At 37.3% G+C, this 17111-nt stretch overlaps 1 protein-coding gene across 1 annotated transcript in view; it reads right to left on the reverse strand.

Moving 5' to 3' along the window:
- LRBA (LPS responsive beige-like anchor protein) overlaps positions 1–17111 on the reverse strand; it is a 558416-nt gene that overhangs the window by 192460 nt on the left and 348845 nt on the right. Inside the window, exons 41-43 of the mRNA XM_074950978.1 lie at positions 9843–9960; positions 5853–5955; positions 1974–2089 (exon numbers count right to left, since the gene is read on the reverse strand). Coding sequence (XP_074807079.1) covers positions 1974–2089; positions 5853–5955; positions 9843–9960 — 337 coding nt within the window. The remainder of the gene's footprint in view (positions 1–1973; positions 2090–5852; positions 5956–9842; positions 9961–17111) is intronic.

Below are 17111 nucleotides of genomic sequence, written 5' to 3' on the forward strand. Positions count from 1 at the left end.
ACCAAAATTGTTTCTAGTACTTTTTTTGATGGATACATTGCAAAGTTTTAGATATGATATTATGTTTATATATCATGAAAGTATAGTCTTTGCTTTTCATTGAATCATAAAAGTTAGATAATTCAAACCATCTTCCTGCCAATGTAAGATTCCTTCCAACAATACATTTTTTAGTGTTTTGTCCAGTCTTCTTTCAAAAGTCTACAAGTGACAGGTTTCTTTCCCAGGGTGAGTATTTCACAGCCTAATCTATCTCATTGTCAGGAAATGGTTCCTAATACTCAGCCTACATTTTCTTTTCTTGGTTTTATCCCATTACCCCAACAATAACACAAATACACCACATTACATATTCCTCCCAACGATATTTACACATTTAAATATGTATATAGCTCTTACTATTTCCTTATTAATCATTCCCTTCAAAGTCCCTAGAAAATTATTTTTGTTCTTCTATGAACTCTCTCAACTTTGTTAATCTCTTTCTTGCAGAATGGGATGCTTCACACAATACCACCTCTAGGTTGCCTCGGGAAGGAGTAGGTGTACATTGGTCAGGATATTGGAGCTTCCAGAGCCCATTCTTATAGACAGGCAAAGCCCGGTCCATAGCCAAGCTCCAGATTCAGGCCTTTTGAAATGCCACCTTGCCTGATGGGTGTAGGTGTGTGTTTAATAAAGGTAAAGAGAGCCTTGCTACCCCAAACATGAATAGTTTAGCCTTCCCTTTGTTCCACAACATTATCTTTTTTACTCCTTCTAGGTTAAACAACAGGTATCACTACCTCACTTTGCTCTCTCGATATTTCATTACAACCCCTTTCCTCAGCAGTAAGGATTCTGGTGCATGGAATCATTCACTGGATCCCAAGCTAGTTTGCCTTAGGAAAGGGTTCAACTCATCTCATTTGGATGGGAAGCTTGCAATGAAATCAACTCAATCCTCTTATTTATAAAAGCTGCCAGCATCTTGGCATCTGTGAGGCCACGATTAATTAAGGACAGACTGATTTATGAAATGTGCTTTGTAGGAGTTGAGGTGTTTATTCCTAGCCATTATTTCCATACTATCTAGGTCTGGGGCTATGCTAGCAGGTTTTTCAGTGTAGTCTAAGCCACAAATAATGGCGACTGAGAATTGAGCGGTTTCATAATACTTTGAGAGCAAGATATTTGAGAAAATAATATTCCACATAGTTGTCCCAGCCTGTGTTCTTCTAATGATGTACTATTCTTTTATCCCTGACAACTTACTTCAGCATAGTGTCTTGCATTAAGTCCTGGCTGGAATCTACTGGAATGAGATATACTAAATGAAGCATATACTAAGCATAGGTAAGCAGTATTTCAGACACTAGAGCAGGGGTTAGATCAGCTCCCTGATTGAGGAATAAATCAACTGTGGGAGGAGATGATTGGCCTCCCAGGACTGCAGTGGTTGTGAACTTGGCAAACCCTTTCCAAATAACAATGACATTTATTGCCCATGGGAGCATTCAGTCTCTCCAACTGAGTGTTCATGATTCATCAACAAACAGGAGATTGCAGTCATGTGTAGACCTTGGGATTAGGTGAGCCTGTTTTGTCATAGGTAGAACTAGATAGTTTTGAGAGTATTGAAAAAAGAATGGTAATAGTAAAGAGGCCACTATCTCCTCTCTGCCTTTCCACTGCTGCCAGGACCTTCTGCACTTTCGGCTACCCTGTTCAAGTTGAGTTCAATGTAAACTTTTCTTCCTCTGATTATAAAGAAAATGCATTTTAGGGGAACTTGGATCATCACTGAAATGTTTTAATTTGAAAAAAATATGATCTATAAGCTGCATGGGAAAAGGTCTATTTTTAGAAAGTTTACACATAGGAGTGAATCTAACACTGAGTCATTATCCTCATGTCCTGAAGAGACTGTGCTACCAGTAACTGATCCACTAATATTTTCCTTTCTGAAGTAGATAATTGAAGGAGTACATTACCAGCTATGGTGTTTAGAAACATCAGATATTCAAAGTTTGAAATTTCTCTGTGCTGCCACCGCTGGGTCATATTGGAAGCTTTGAAAATCTGGCGTGGACTAGCCAAAGAGATGCGTCTGGAAAACAAAATCTTTACAGTGAGAAAATAATATGAAACCTTTTAAGAAGGCTGGAATCCTTTCTTTTGTACCTATCTACTTTTATTGCAAAACAGAGGAACACTCTTTTTACTTCTGGATTTCATAGCTGTGAAACTTTGGAGAGGGATCATATAGAAATATGAATATTTGAGTGCCTAAATTCTTCTTATGGGAAGAATAAGTACACCTAAATTGTTATATCATATATAGCATATAGACTATTGTTCATATTTTAGTTTATGATTACTAGATGAGAACAGGCTTGGGGCTTGTCTACACGGCATGTTAAAGAGCGCCAGAAGAGTATGATTTGTAAAGCCTTCTGATGTTAACGTGAACTAGTTACCTTTTAGAGTACACCAGCAGGTTCTACACTGGGCAATTATAGCACAACACGTTAGAGAGCTTTACAAATCAGACCCCTCTAATACACTTTGCGTAAGGGGACTGTTGTCCCCTTACTAACATTAGTGGGGATGTTTTGGTTAGCTAGCTCCCAGTACTAAAAGGGGAAGGGTCGACGGGAAATCAGGACCCTGAGACTGACAGTCCCCAGGTACAATGGGGAGAGGCCAATGCTCCAGGTCAGCCTGAATGACAGGCCGGGCAGGCTAATCAGGGAGTCAGGAGGCCGGGGGGGGGTCCTGTCTTCCACGTAAGCTGAAATTGCTTGAGTCAGACAGAGTGGGGCCAAACTAAGGAGAAAGCAGGGGCCCAAGCTGAACTGGGGAGCAGAGCTGTGCCAGATCCAGAGGGACCAGAAAAGCAGCCCAGAGAGAGTAGACTTGCCCTGGGAGGAGAGCTGCAGCAACCAGAGCCAGAGGGGCCAAAAAAGCAGCCCACGAAGCAGGTCAGTGCTGGGAGCAGAGTCACAGAAGCAGCCTGCAGAGCAGACTTGTCCTGAGAGGAGAGCTGTGGCAACCAGAGCCAGAGAAGCAGCACAGGGAGCTGGAGGCAGAGCAGCAGCAGTGCTGAGACAGAGTAGTGGAGCTGGGGCTGGAGCAGTCCGGAGCTGGGTGCGGTGAGCAGCTGGAGAGAGTGAGGGGGGACCCTGGGCAGTGGGCCCAGCACAGGGAGACGCCTCAGCCAAGAGGCTCTGCAGGCCAGGCTTGGAGGGGGATCGTAACCCCAACAGGGTGGGGGTGACATTGGGAAGAAGGGTCCTGCCACTTAGAGACTGAGAGCATGTGGCCACCATCGGAGCAAGTGTCCAACCCGCATCACTCCTGCAGTATAGCCAGGGCCTGAGGAGGAGGCCTGGGACCTACAAGGAACAGACTGTGAACTGCCCTGACATTTCAGAGACACTGTTTGTAATGTTCCCTGCCACAGAGCGGGGTGATGTGTTTTCCTTTAACCTTTCACATTTTTCCTTATTCCTTTTTAAACTAATTGTTGATTAAATAAATTGTATTTGATTTAAATCATATGTAATGATCAGTGGGTCAGGGAAGTGTCCAGTGCAGAGAGAGTATCCTGGAGTGGGGACACCCTAGCCCCTGTCTTAGGTGACCACAGCAAGGTTGAGGGTCAAGCCCCCCCAGGAATCCTGGGCCCAGCCTTGTTGGGTTACAAGGACTCTGCCAGACAGGAGAGTGGAAGGGGAGTCCTCGAGGGCAGGGAAGCCTCTTGGTAAAGGAAGTGGGAGCGAGGACTCAGATCCTTTCGCTAGCCCACCTCACCGGGGTAGTGCAGAAGCCAGGAAAGTTCCCCACAATAGTGGGACCATTCCCCTACTTACATTTGCAAGGCAATTCTCCCTATAATGAAAACAGACCTTAAAGCAGATGTAATTTACATCGAAAAATGCAACAACATGTAACTGTAGGCATGTTTTATCTTAATGGTTAAAGTGCTATGTTAGATTTATCTGGTGAAGGTCCAGTTGCTATTTTGGAGATTTCTAAAGTTTATTTTCATGGTTTTATAACCTAATGAGAACAAAGGACTAAAAATCATTTGACAGCTGGATATTTTCATGTGCCATGATCTGAATTCTTGTGAACGTTAAACACAAACCTCTATAGTTGTGCAAGCTCAACCAATCCAAGAGGTTGAAATGTGTTACATCTACATGATTTATAGAGGTGGTAGATTATTAAATAAGAAAATTATTATATGGCATTTTAAAAATTCACCTTAAAATAAAGCCATCTTTTGGTGTCTGTTTCTAAGTCCCTTGAGAACAAAAGACAACAATCAGATGAAGAAAGGACTTTTATTATAAAATCCACTCTCTTGAGATTTAAATGCTGAGCAACTTTGGGAATTTAGCCATAAATAACTCAAGCAATTAAACTATTGGAGTTTGATGCCAGATTTCTTGAAGTTTGAGAAAGAATAGAAAACTATTCCCTGGAAATTATAAATCAAGCAGAGAAGGGTTGATCCCGAAATTCCATAAGACTATTCTATTCATAATAAAAACATCTGCAAACTCCAGCAGTACATTATTCAAGAAGAATCTAGAATTAGCCTTTTCCAGTACCCGTTAAACAGAATAACTGTGGCTCACGTATTTATTTGTGCTACTGATAAACTATTAACAATTTATATTTTATCAATGTTGTTATAGTAAAAGTATTACATTAAATTACAACTGCACATGCACTAATTGTACCTTTAAAGTGGACACATTACATTCAATTTTTCAAGCAGTAAAAACCAAATTCTTAATGAAATATCACAACTTAATTCCTAATTTCCCTTAAAGCATGATTGTATTACAGTTGTTACTCTTACAGATCAGATTTAAGAGACTGGAGGACCTTTTCTGATCACTGTGAAAACCATGTCCAAAATATTTATCACCACTTCATTTCTTCCCATTCATACATGAAACAAAACAAAACTACAGCATTCCTAAATTTGAAGAAAGAACAGTGATACAATTAATTCAATATTGCCATTTCTTAAGAAAATTCTTAGAAATTCTTTTTTTTTTTTTTAAAGTTTACTCATTGAAAGTGATGGAGTAAAATAACTGATTATGACTAAATACACCTGTAAGCAGATGATGGAACCACTTACTTGGGACCTAATCCAATTCCCATTTAATTGAATGGACAAGGGATCGCGCCCCTTTGTTTCATTCAGAACATTCTTGATAACCCAGGCCTAGCCCCTTCTAAAAGGTCAATTGGGCAGATTCTGGAGCAGTTTTAGGATGCAGACAAATAGCCTGAGATCACCCAATTCACTTCACCTGTAACCTAAGGTAAAGTTTGAACTTTGGCCTCCAGAGTTGAAAGGCAAGTGCACCAAATGACTACCTCAGCCTTTCTTCAACTCATCCACTTCTATACAGTTGTACAGTTTCCTACTGATGAGAAACTACCATTTTCAGCTAGGCTGAGGTGTTGTGGAGAGTTGAAGAATGTCTCAGTCAACCTAATATAATTGAAAACTGCCACAAAAGCTAATCAATCCTCCAAGCAGACTCCTACATTTCACAGAGCTGACAAGCATAAAGGGAAAGTGACTGTGTCTTAGCCAGTGAGAGGGCAACTTTCTCCATAATGTGACAGAAATCCAAAGCCCTCAAAACTCTTTCTCTCTGGTCATATGATTATATAATAAAGATGAGCTCCGCTCTGCCTTTGAAATTCTGCAGTACAACTAAACTGAAAGAACTGTGTACAGCAGGTGGGTTGTTTTGTGTTTTTAAACCATTTAGTTAAAAAAAGGAAGATAATTAAGAAAAATCATACTGTAGCTTATATCTTTCATAGTAAAATACCTGGTCTGTGGTAGCCCAAAGCTAGTGCCAATGCCAACACGTGGTAGACAATTAACCACTTTTTTTACTGTTGCTGGATCTGGGAAGTTGAACATGACAGCAACTGTGAACAGAACAGAACAGTTAGAACATGACACTGTTTTCTGTCATTTACAGTAGGCTTCCTGGCCCAATAAAACAATGTTGAATTCATGAGTATAAGATACAGCATTAAATATCTTTTCCCATAATATACTGTAAGTCAAATTTTTTATATATCATGAGTTATTTCTTTTTAACTTTTAAAACTGCATTTTTAGAGCTACTTCTAGTTGTAAACACTAGCAGAAGTTTCAGCAAATGCTGTCTTATTAGCATTAACATGCTAATAAGAGCATACATTACCTATAGCACTTTTTTATTTGAATATAATTGAAGTTATGTTTATTCATCTCTATTTCCAGATTCAGCTTGGAAAAAGAAAAAGCATACACAGTTTGTATAGTAAGTGCATCATACACAACTGTGACTTTTGCTGGGAATTTTTATTTTTTTAAGCTAATTTTCCACTTAAGTGGAATTAGCAAAGAAATATTTAAAGATTTTCAACAGACATGCATTCCTTTTTTTTTTAAAAAACCTCCTCAGGAAAACCTTCATCAGGAAATTGAATTCTTCTTTTCTGAGATATCACATGGAAATAAAAATTAAAAACTATGTAATCCTGTAATGAGATCATCAGAGGTGGACATTTATGCCCACATGGAGTCCCATTTATAGCCCCAATCCAGCAAAGCATTTTGCATATGCTCAATTTAGATCCAAAAAGGACTTGGAGGAAAAAAGCAGCTCTGGCCCAAACCAACTACATGAACAAGGCAGCAATCCATACTAATGTATTATTATATCTTAAGGTAGCACCAAGAGGCCAACCGAAAGCAGGTTCCATTGTGCTAGGCACCTTTTACACACTGAATCAGACAGAGTCCCTGTTTCAAAGAACTTAATCAAATCTTAATCTAAATTTAAAAAAATCAGATAGAGGGTAGGGGGAAATGATATAGCATCATATAACATCATGTTAGTGCACAAATATTTTTTGTTATTTAAATAATTTAGGTGGGTTTCTGTTAGAATGGGACTAGCCAAACAGAAAGACAAAAGAAGGGAGAGAGGACATGAGGAGTAAGTGGATGGGAGGAGTGGGAGTAAACAGCCAAACAGCATAGGGGAGAGAATGTCGAGAGTGAAACCTACAGAAAGCCGTCTGTTGACATCATCAGTGTCCCATGGTCCCTGCTTAAAATGTTTCTGTAGTTGTTCTATCAGTTTCAGTCTCTGGCTGACTACTCCCTGCAGTTTCTTTCTAAGGCCACATGGCTAGGGGATAGGAAGGTGCCTCATAGGTCCGAGATCCTCATTAGCTGACCTTAAGGAACTACACCTCTAGGTGTCAGACAGTACAGATCAGTCTCCAAAATTTATTTCTTTACCTGTCTGCTTAGAATACCAAAAATGTTTCCACCTGTGTGATGGTGATTTTTGTGAGGTGAATGCAAGGTTGCCAGGAATTGGACAGACCAACTTATTTCACATAGATCAAATTGCCATCATATGGTGTGGCACATGGATGGATTCATACTGCTGACTTTGAGATGTAAAGCTCCATATTCTAGTACTAAATCCTTGAACTATGCAGGACCCACAAAGTGTTAAGATTTCTGAAAGTCAGCTGCACAATTTATAGCTGATACTACAGATACTGTAAAAATGATTGTGAAACAGCTTTAAGTATGGGATTCTCAGCCTGGAGGTTATGACTCCTCATTAGGTGTTGGGGTGGTGACTGACTACCTACCTTACCCTTCCCATATTACTAAACAGGATCAGGATCATGGCTGTGTGAATAATCAAATTTTTGGTTTGGTGGCCAAAATAAACAAACAGAAGTTTGCTTTGGGTTGACCCAACATGGGAAAAAAAAAATCCCTTTTTCCAGAAAAACGTCAAAGCTAAAAATAATTTTGCTTTGGGATAAACAAAACCTTTAGTCTGACTAAATGTTTTCTTTTGTTTTTGAGGGTTTCTAAACTTTTTTTTTTATGTTTATGAAAAATACAGAATTAATCACAAACAAAGATAGGGCTTTCATATAAAACAATGAAATTCTAAAACAGAAAGGTCAAACCATTTTCATGTCAGAAAGACAAAATGAACCATTCTGACATTTCCAATTTCTTTTTTTAATTCGACCTAAACAACTCATTAAAATACATCAAGATTAGCAAATTGTTTTGGTTGAACTGCATCTCCATTTTTTGGCCAAAAAAATAGATTTGCACAAAAAATTTCACCCAACTCTAGTAATGGCTAGGTTGGTGGAGAGGAGCACAGAGAAATAAGGGAGAATGGAAAGGTGGAGTATTTCGTTTGGAAAAAGTTGAGTACTTCTGGTATAAGGCATCAGAAATGGTAGTCTAATTGGCAGAAGTCTTGAGGAAATCTTACTTGTCTACTAAACTACTGTTTCAATGCACTTTGCACAGGTAGGTATGACTGTCCCTTTATAAGAGCAAAACCAGATTTGAAATCAGCATTCAAATGCAGTATATGAAAACCAAATGTGTCACCCACGTGACTAGGTTTGGTCACACACTAAGAGGTGATTTTTCTTTGGTTGAATATTGCTGGATTCAAAATTACTCAGGATAAAAATCAGGATATCACTGTGGACAATTCAGTCAAACTCTGTGCTCAATGCATAGTGACAGTTTCAAGAGAAAAAAATGTTAAGACGTGAAGAATCAAGTACACCGGACCCTCACTAGAACGCATGTCTATATAGCACGAATTTGCATATAACACGGTTGCAGCCACGGATCCCAAATTTAATTACTTTAATTGCGATTCATTTTAACACAGTCCCTGCTATAACACAGTCCCCGCGTTAACGCAGTACCGCGCCTGGATCCCAAATCCCGTGTTCTAGCGAGGGTCCGGTGTATATATTTAATCTGTATTCAGTTCTAGTCACCCCATCTCAAAAAAGGGAGCTGAAAATGGGGAGAGGGTGTCAGAGACTGGTGATGAAAATGATGAGAGGAATCAAGAGTTCTCTTTATGAAAAGAGGCTGAAAAGCTAGAACTATTGACTTCACAGAGGGGATGAATTAAACGGACATAAAAGAGGCATACAAAATAATGACTAGCTTAGAAAAATTCAATCACGTACTCCTGTTTACCCTCCCTCATAACAGAAGAATAAGGAGACATGCAAAAAACAAATTTAAAACTGATAAAAGGATTTGGGTTTTTACACAATGAATAATTAACCTGTGAATCGGATTGCCACAACTGTCATTGAGGCCATGAGCTTAGTAGGATTTAGCAAAGGATTAGATATTTTTATATACATGAGAAGAATATCCAGAGTTTCACTGAACATATTATTTGTTTTTATTTAAGACATTTAAATCTGGCAGATTATTCCATAATTGTCTATTCTGGGATTTCTTTGAAAACACCTGGAATTAACCACTGACAAAGACAGGATGTCAGACAATATTGGCCACTGGTCTCATTTAGTACTGCAGTTCTTATGCTCCCTTGTCCTTAATACTGCATAACCAGCAACTGTTTTCCTACCACAGGAAAATAATACTCCGTTTTAGTACAACAGATGAGAACACAGACATGCTTTAAGCAAAGTAAGTGTACAGAAAGTGCCAACTCAGCATTTGGACTGTAAATAGAAGCAAAAAACTTAATTGAAAATAAAGTGAGTTATGATGTTTTACCCACAAGACTTCTCTCTGGAAAACTTTATACAGGAAAAAGTTATCCTTGAAATCTGAAGTATTTTTGTACATATAATTTCATTTTTTTAAATCAAAGACACAGCCTATATCCATTAAACAAAAACAGCAGCAAATTCTAGGCAACAAAAAGTGAAATAGAAACACATATTGTCAAACCAAAATTCTTCATCCCTCCATTCCAATCCCTTGCTACCTCTGTTTGCCATGAAGATCTCCAATGCTGTATTTTGCAGGAGATAGCGTCGGGAAAAAATTGACCGAATCTCTGTGAACAGCCATTTTCCATGGAGTCCCTCTGTATAAGCCAGAATCTAATAAAATAAAAAGGGCCAATAAGTATTCAGAAGCAGACAGGACATTACATTATAAACAAACTATCAATGTAGACACGATCACATTTTTTCCAAAAGTACATTTGATCCAGGAAATGTGGAGATTCTAAAAATAGTTAAATCTGCAACTCCAGTAATATTTAAGAGTAAACTAAAACAAAACCTTAATTCAATCACTACATCAATAATGCACTTTCAAATTTGGAAAATATGAGAACTATATTTATGCAACTGATTTAAAAGATGAGTTATGCAACGATCAGACTTTTTGTAATTAGTATGTTAGAGGCCAGCCTTTCAAAAGTGCTCAGTAACCAACAGCTCCCAATGAAAAACTGGCCACTTCATTTAGGTGCCTAAATGGGAGCCACGCTCTTTGAAATGTCTGGCATCAATTGTTGGTGCCGAGCACTTCTGAAAATCTGCCCTTATTGTTTTTCAAGATCAAATTTTTGATGTGTTTTTTCCTAGCCAAGCAATTGTTAGAAATTGTATGAAATATGTTACATTTCAGGATTAAATGACAAAAATAGTAATTTTTATGGAGGGCATTCACTTTTGACATTGGATTGAACTACATTTTATTTTAGTGTTGTAACATATAAACAAGAAAAAATATCTTTTTTAAAAAAAATGACCTTAAAAATTGTTCCTTATGTTTATCGTTAAGGTAATATTCATTCATTCTGGAAGTATAACGGTTCACTGTATAAGAGGTTAAGTATCATTTTGTCAGCTAAGGTTAAACACAAACCTGCAAATGAACTCGGCATAATCTCTCTATGGAGTAAGCGGTTGTCAAAGTAACTTGTTACAATTCCTGTCATCCCAGCTGACAGACACAGATGCTTAGTCAGCCTTCACAATTCAAACTAATCCTATCTTTAGTCCTCAACCACTTTGTTTCTTTGCAGCACCAGTTTTGCCTTTTCATTTCAAAGCTTAATTATGAAGGTGTTAAGGGACAACAAGACTGGCACTTCTCTGACCCAGTTTAACAAAGCATAAGCAACAAGAAAAACTGAATTTAGATTTGTCAGAATAATTTCAATTAACACAATTATGTCGGACTTAAATCCACTAAAGCAAGGAAGGTAAATTTAAGGCTGGTAGTTGGTGCCACCACAACTCTGCTTACGCAATATATTATGCTAAAATCACTTTTTAAGACCCTCTGCAAATATTTAAAAGTGTTAAGCCAAATTCAATGCAAAAATATAAGCAAAACTTCTAATGAAATTAGCGGTCTTCAGTGAGCACGTAAGGACAGAATTTGGCCACCTACCTGGATACATATGTATGTGTGCAAGTATTATTATTATTATTTGTATTCCAGCAGTGTCTAGAGACCCCAACCATTTTATACAAACATAGCATATAACACAGTATCTGCCCTGAAGAGTTTACAACCTAACAAAATACAAGACAGGCAAACAAAAAACAAACAAACAAATAAGCAACAGCTCAGAAGCACAGAACTTGCAAGGTATAATGTCTCCTTATGTTTCCTCTTCAACCAGCCTCCCCTCAGCTCACAATGAAAAAATCCCCCAAAATTGTTATTTTTAAATCAAATTCTTGAGAGGAACATGAAAGGTAACGGTAATGGTTCCAAACCATTTCTGAAATTGGAGATATAGCAGACTTGGGACCATGTTAACTCTTTTCTTCACCTCTCCCAGCTAACTGACAATGCTGTGTATCCAGGAAACACCATGTAAGGCTTTGTTCCATTACATGTATAACAAGTACCAATGAGAAAGTATGACAAAAAAGTAGCATTGGTTGAGGAGGCAAAGCAGTCAATCCTGAAAACCTTGTGAAGGCAAAGATCTCTTTTACTTTACTCAGATAAAACTTCCAATAATATTTTCAAATCGAGACCTATGTCTTCAGAGATCATATTTAGGAGGGGCCACTAGAGGTAGCAATTCACAAAATTGCTTAAGCAAGAAAAGTAAAAATAATTATGACAAGCAGCATTGCTGTATGCACACACATTTTAGAGTCAAACATCAATTACTCAGATATTATGAGTTAAAACAGAAATCTAAACAATTCAATCACATTAAAAGGCTAAATACTCTTTTTTCCACCAACTGGAGTCACTTATGACAACATGTGTACAATTAAACCATCAAATGGGAAAGTTTCCAATACACCTAACGATGAAAAAAAATGGATTTAAAAAGCTAACTTACAAGCGTCAGAGATACTTTATATTACTGTCTTTCACAGTCATGACAAAGCTATTGAATCCTATGCCAGAAAGTTTATAATAAAAACTCAGACTCAACTACAGATACATTACGAGGCACCTCTGTAACAATTCTTTATTCATTACAAATAGTTATCAGGAGCTAGAAGCAGCTGAGGCCTAGCTGAGCAAGACCTTCATTTCTTGTTGGAATACTATCTGCCTGGTCTGTAGCTTCACTTCAAAGTCTCTGGAGTTCAATTAAAACTGGATTAGGTGGAAGCAGACCTTCTTTGGGACTTTCTGTTCTCTGAAACTCCACACATACTGACAGCACCCTAGACAAAGGTCTAGCCCTCCAATGAACCAGTTGCTATGGAAACTGCATCATTACCATTGCTCTTCAGTCATCACACCAATTCTAGTAGTTTGAAAGATACAGAGAACACACTTTCTTCAATGTTTGTTACTACATATGTCTTATGAAAACCTGGACCCTTCCTTTGTTCAATCATTTCCAGCCTCAGAACATTTGATTTTACCAATAACTCACATTTCAGAAATATGAAGTATTTACAGAAATCAGTAAAGCAAATATAAAAAAATAAAAAGTCAGAATTTGTATTCTATTAAAAAAGGAGCAAAAATGTTTCATCTGTCTTACTTTCTTTGAAATTTTTAATTTTATAATTATAACTTTTGAAAATTAAAGACCGTTTCCCTTAAAAAAAACAACATATCTCTTTCATTCATATGCCAGATAATATAGCATTTTGTTAATGTAAAGAAAGTTTCTTTAATGTTGCACAATAACCTAAGTTTAAAAGACTATTATTGGTTCTAAGGTTTTTCATTCATTGCCAATAATTTTGGAGTAACTACTTCTAAAACAAAGAGAGGCTAACGTGACTGTGTATTCTAATTTAATCTTCACAAATGATATAATCTCCCATCTCAAGAAAAGAAATGGAGAACTATTTCTAGGATTTTACCCTTTAATGTCTTTAACACATTAGAGTTTCAAAACAGACTGAATAGGCAATAAATATATTTTTATCAGACATTAAAGAAAGAGTACACAACTTAAATGAAAAGTTAAAAACGCTTATGCTAAATGATGGATTACTCTAAAATTCCATGGTTACAAAAACATCCTGTGCAAGCTGATACATATATAGGCTTTAGGGATACAATGTAAACAAATAGCATGACTATGATAAACACCACCAGTTTATGTTCACCTCAGTACAATACCCTCAAGTCATCTCAAACAATATAGACTAAGGCCCTGATCCTGAAATCATATCAATTTGGGTGGACCTTTGCACAGCCCTACTGAAGTCAATGATATTCTGCATGGGTGCAGGACACTACCAGAGAAACCGAAGACAGAAGAATAAAGGGCAATTAGCCCCTGACTTGAATTTACATTTTAGGCTCTGATTTTGTAATTACAATTGAATCTATATGTGCTAGTTTCACAGCAGTAAAGTGGCTGCCCCTACATTGTTCTGTCATCTTGCAACGTGAACACAAAAAGCCCTAAAACTAGCTTCCACCCCTCCCTGCCCCCAATAACTGCTTAAAAGATTAAGAACATAAGAATGGCCATACTAGGTCAGACCATCTAGCCCAGTATCCTGTCTTCCAACAGTGGCCAGTGCCAGGTGCCCCAGAGGGAATGAACAGAACAGGTAATCATCAAGTGATCCACTCCCTGTCGCCCATTTCCACTTCTGGCAAACAGAGGCTAGGGACACCATCCCTGCCCATCCTGGCTAATAGCCATTGATGGACCTATCCTCCATGAATTTATCTATTTCTTTTTTTGAACCCTGTTATAATCTTGGCCTTCACAACATCCTCTAGCAAGGAGTTCCACAGGCTGGCTGTGTGTTGTGTGAAGAAATACTTCCTTTTGTTTTAAACCTGCTGCCTATTAATTTCATTTGGTGACCCCTAGTTCTTATGTTATGAGAAGGAGTAAATAACACTTCCTTATTTACTTTCTCCATACCAGTCATTATAGTATAGATGATCATCATCACAGCAGTCCAACAACAGTATCTCTCCATGTTATATTAAAACAAGGGGTCATATTAAATGGTTACAATTTTAAAGATTACTATTATACTCCATAATAAAAAAATCTTTTATTAAAGGTTAGAAGAACAACATTTTATTTTAAATTTTAAGCAAATCAATCAACTATTGTATACTCAGTTTTAGAATAAAGTATTATTGATCTTGAAAATGTGAATACTCTAGAGGTAATTAAGTCTGCAAATGGGTTATAGAACTGAAACAGTAATTGAATAATTACATCATTTTTATGTGCAAGGCAGCTTAAGTACCACAAATAAAATAAAAACCAAATAACTGATTTCAACAGCTGCCTCATATTTTTATATTTTGTACTCCAAAATGAAATGTCTATTTGAAACCCATTCCTAAAATAGCCATATATTGTGTGCATTCAGAATAAAGACATATGTTTGCATTTCTGTTTGTTCGTTTTCAATCAAAAGACAACCTATAGTTAATTATTGCTCTGACAAACCAAAGTATGATGGTTATAGTAACCTTAATATTTTTATGTCAAGTTTGTATAGAAAGTCATGAGCTTACAAGCAGCTAGATTTTTACAAAAACTGATGTATGATTTTCTGTGTAACTGGCTCTCGATCACAGTATTTAAGCTGTGTTAACAATATTAAATTCTGCATTTTCATATATACTCTATTTACACTACTTGTACACCAGTAAGCCATATAATTGTAGCTTATCGTTATATAGGATTTGTTACTAAAACAAAGTCTTACTGTACTTCTTGCTTAATAAAGTCCAAACACAGCTGACCTAATACCAAAAAAAATATGTTAATGATAATTTAAGAACGCATAACTGTTATTAAACATCACAGGGCTTATTGGCATCATTTTAGATGTTTCATTCAACACACTGCCAGAACAAAACAGAAAACAAATCATATGGGGGGTAAGTAGTAAGAAAATGGTTTATTTTAATCAATTGTTAAATATTTACTCAAGCAGTTGCTGAATTCTTCATTCTAGCAGTCTCCCCTCCATCCCCACTACAATCTGAAATACCATTCTATTCTAAATTTTCATGGGTGACAAATTCAATTAAACATATTCATTACTTTAATGTTCCACTTGGCAGTTTTAGCCAGTATAAAGAATTAAAAATAAATAAATAAATGCTATGTGACCTTTGTATCGATCAGACTAAAATGGTTTAAGCCTGGCTGTGGGTGGTGGAGGGTTTGGGGAAAAAAACCTCTCATGTTTTCTCTTCCAATTACTGGAGGAGATGATAAAACCACAGCAAATGATGTATCAGCTCATTTTATCTTATCGCTTTGGGGCTAGGTGACAATGAAGTTCATATTTCACTGGTTCCCATTGAATATTGTGAAAATTACTTGCCCTTATGACCTGAAATTTTACTAGAAGACAGAAATTTCTCTTCTGCAAAGTAATGCAATTTTTCAGATGTCAACCTTTAGCCGAGCTTTAAAAATTAATTTCATTTATATTAACCAATGATATTGATATTTTCACAGAACACTCTTTGATACATGAAGTACGGACTGGCAAATTGATGTTGTTTTAGATGTGTAAAACTATTTGATTTTAACCTGCTAGTACAGATTTACAGCAAACTGAAATTCCTATATAATAGATAATATTTGTTCTGGCCTGATGTACCTCAAAGCCCCTGGCCTGTAACTAATTCAGAGTGCTTAGTTAGGACTTTATTCCTAATCCTGCTCATATTTAGAAGAATTTGCATAGTAAAGGATATACAAATAAAAACCCTTTCTTTAAAAATAAATAAGTCATATGCTGCCAAAGGCTGACGTGTGCTTGATGTGGTGGAAAACACCTTTAAGCCTTTAAAAATGGTAGCGAAATACTCAGCTGTATTTACTGAGATTGAATCCCTCTCAAAAAGAAAAATTAATGCAGGTCCGAGTGTCTAAAGAGGTTCCTTCATTAAGAGCAGAAAGGAACCCAATGAACAGGACCTACCCATAGGTTTGATTGTTTGTTTTTAAAATTAGAACAGGAAAATTTTATTCATAACCTTTTCTTAAGGTCAGTGGGGTGCTCCTGGCCTGAAGCACCTCACAATGGCTCCTCAGTGGGCCTGCAAATTTAGTACAGATGTCAGCACCCAATATCCTATCTCCTCCTCTGCACCCAGTAGCTGGTGTAAAGAATTATTCCTTTAGGCTATAAGTGACCCACACCCTAGCTGGTCTATAGTGAGCAGGACCAGTGGGTAAAACTCCTTGCCATTGGTCGAAGAGGTTGATATGAAAAAACAAAACAGGGATTGGCTGCTTCATGTGACTGTTAATGGGACATAGAGCCTTCAGTTACTACATCACCAGTTCAAACTTTTCTCAGCAGAGCAGTGGCGGTTACTAAGACAAAGGATACAGACTGGTAAATGAAGACTTTACTTTTCAGCTGGGGCAAGAGAATGAAGAACGAGGTAATTATCTATGAGTGCCATGGTCTCTTCATCTTAATCGAGATGGTGTACACCTTTTGGATATGGGGAGACAATATGCTCAACATATATATCTTAATATAGGATGAGGTCTGGTTGCTAGCAGGGTATAACAGTTAAGACAATTTGTCCTAGGAAAAAGATGTTTGATTTCTCTCAGCAACAACAGAATTAATCAAAGTTTTGGTTGGTTCTCCCAACCGTGCCGGGTCAGGACTTGGAGTAACACCTCTTTGTTGCAGATTAGACATCCGGCTCCTTCAAGAAGAAAGGGAGTTGGATTTTCAGGGAGCCCTAAATTCTTATTAGACCAGCCTGAGGCCTTGGTTTAAAAAGCCCCAGTGGATGTGCCAGAGTGCCACTTGAGCATTAGTAGGGTTTGCACATCGAA

This window comes from Natator depressus, chromosome 4 (assembly GCF_965152275.1).
Source record: "Natator depressus isolate rNatDep1 chromosome 4, rNatDep2.hap1, whole genome shotgun sequence".
Taxonomy (NCBI): Eukaryota; Metazoa; Chordata; order Testudines; family Cheloniidae; genus Natator; species Natator depressus.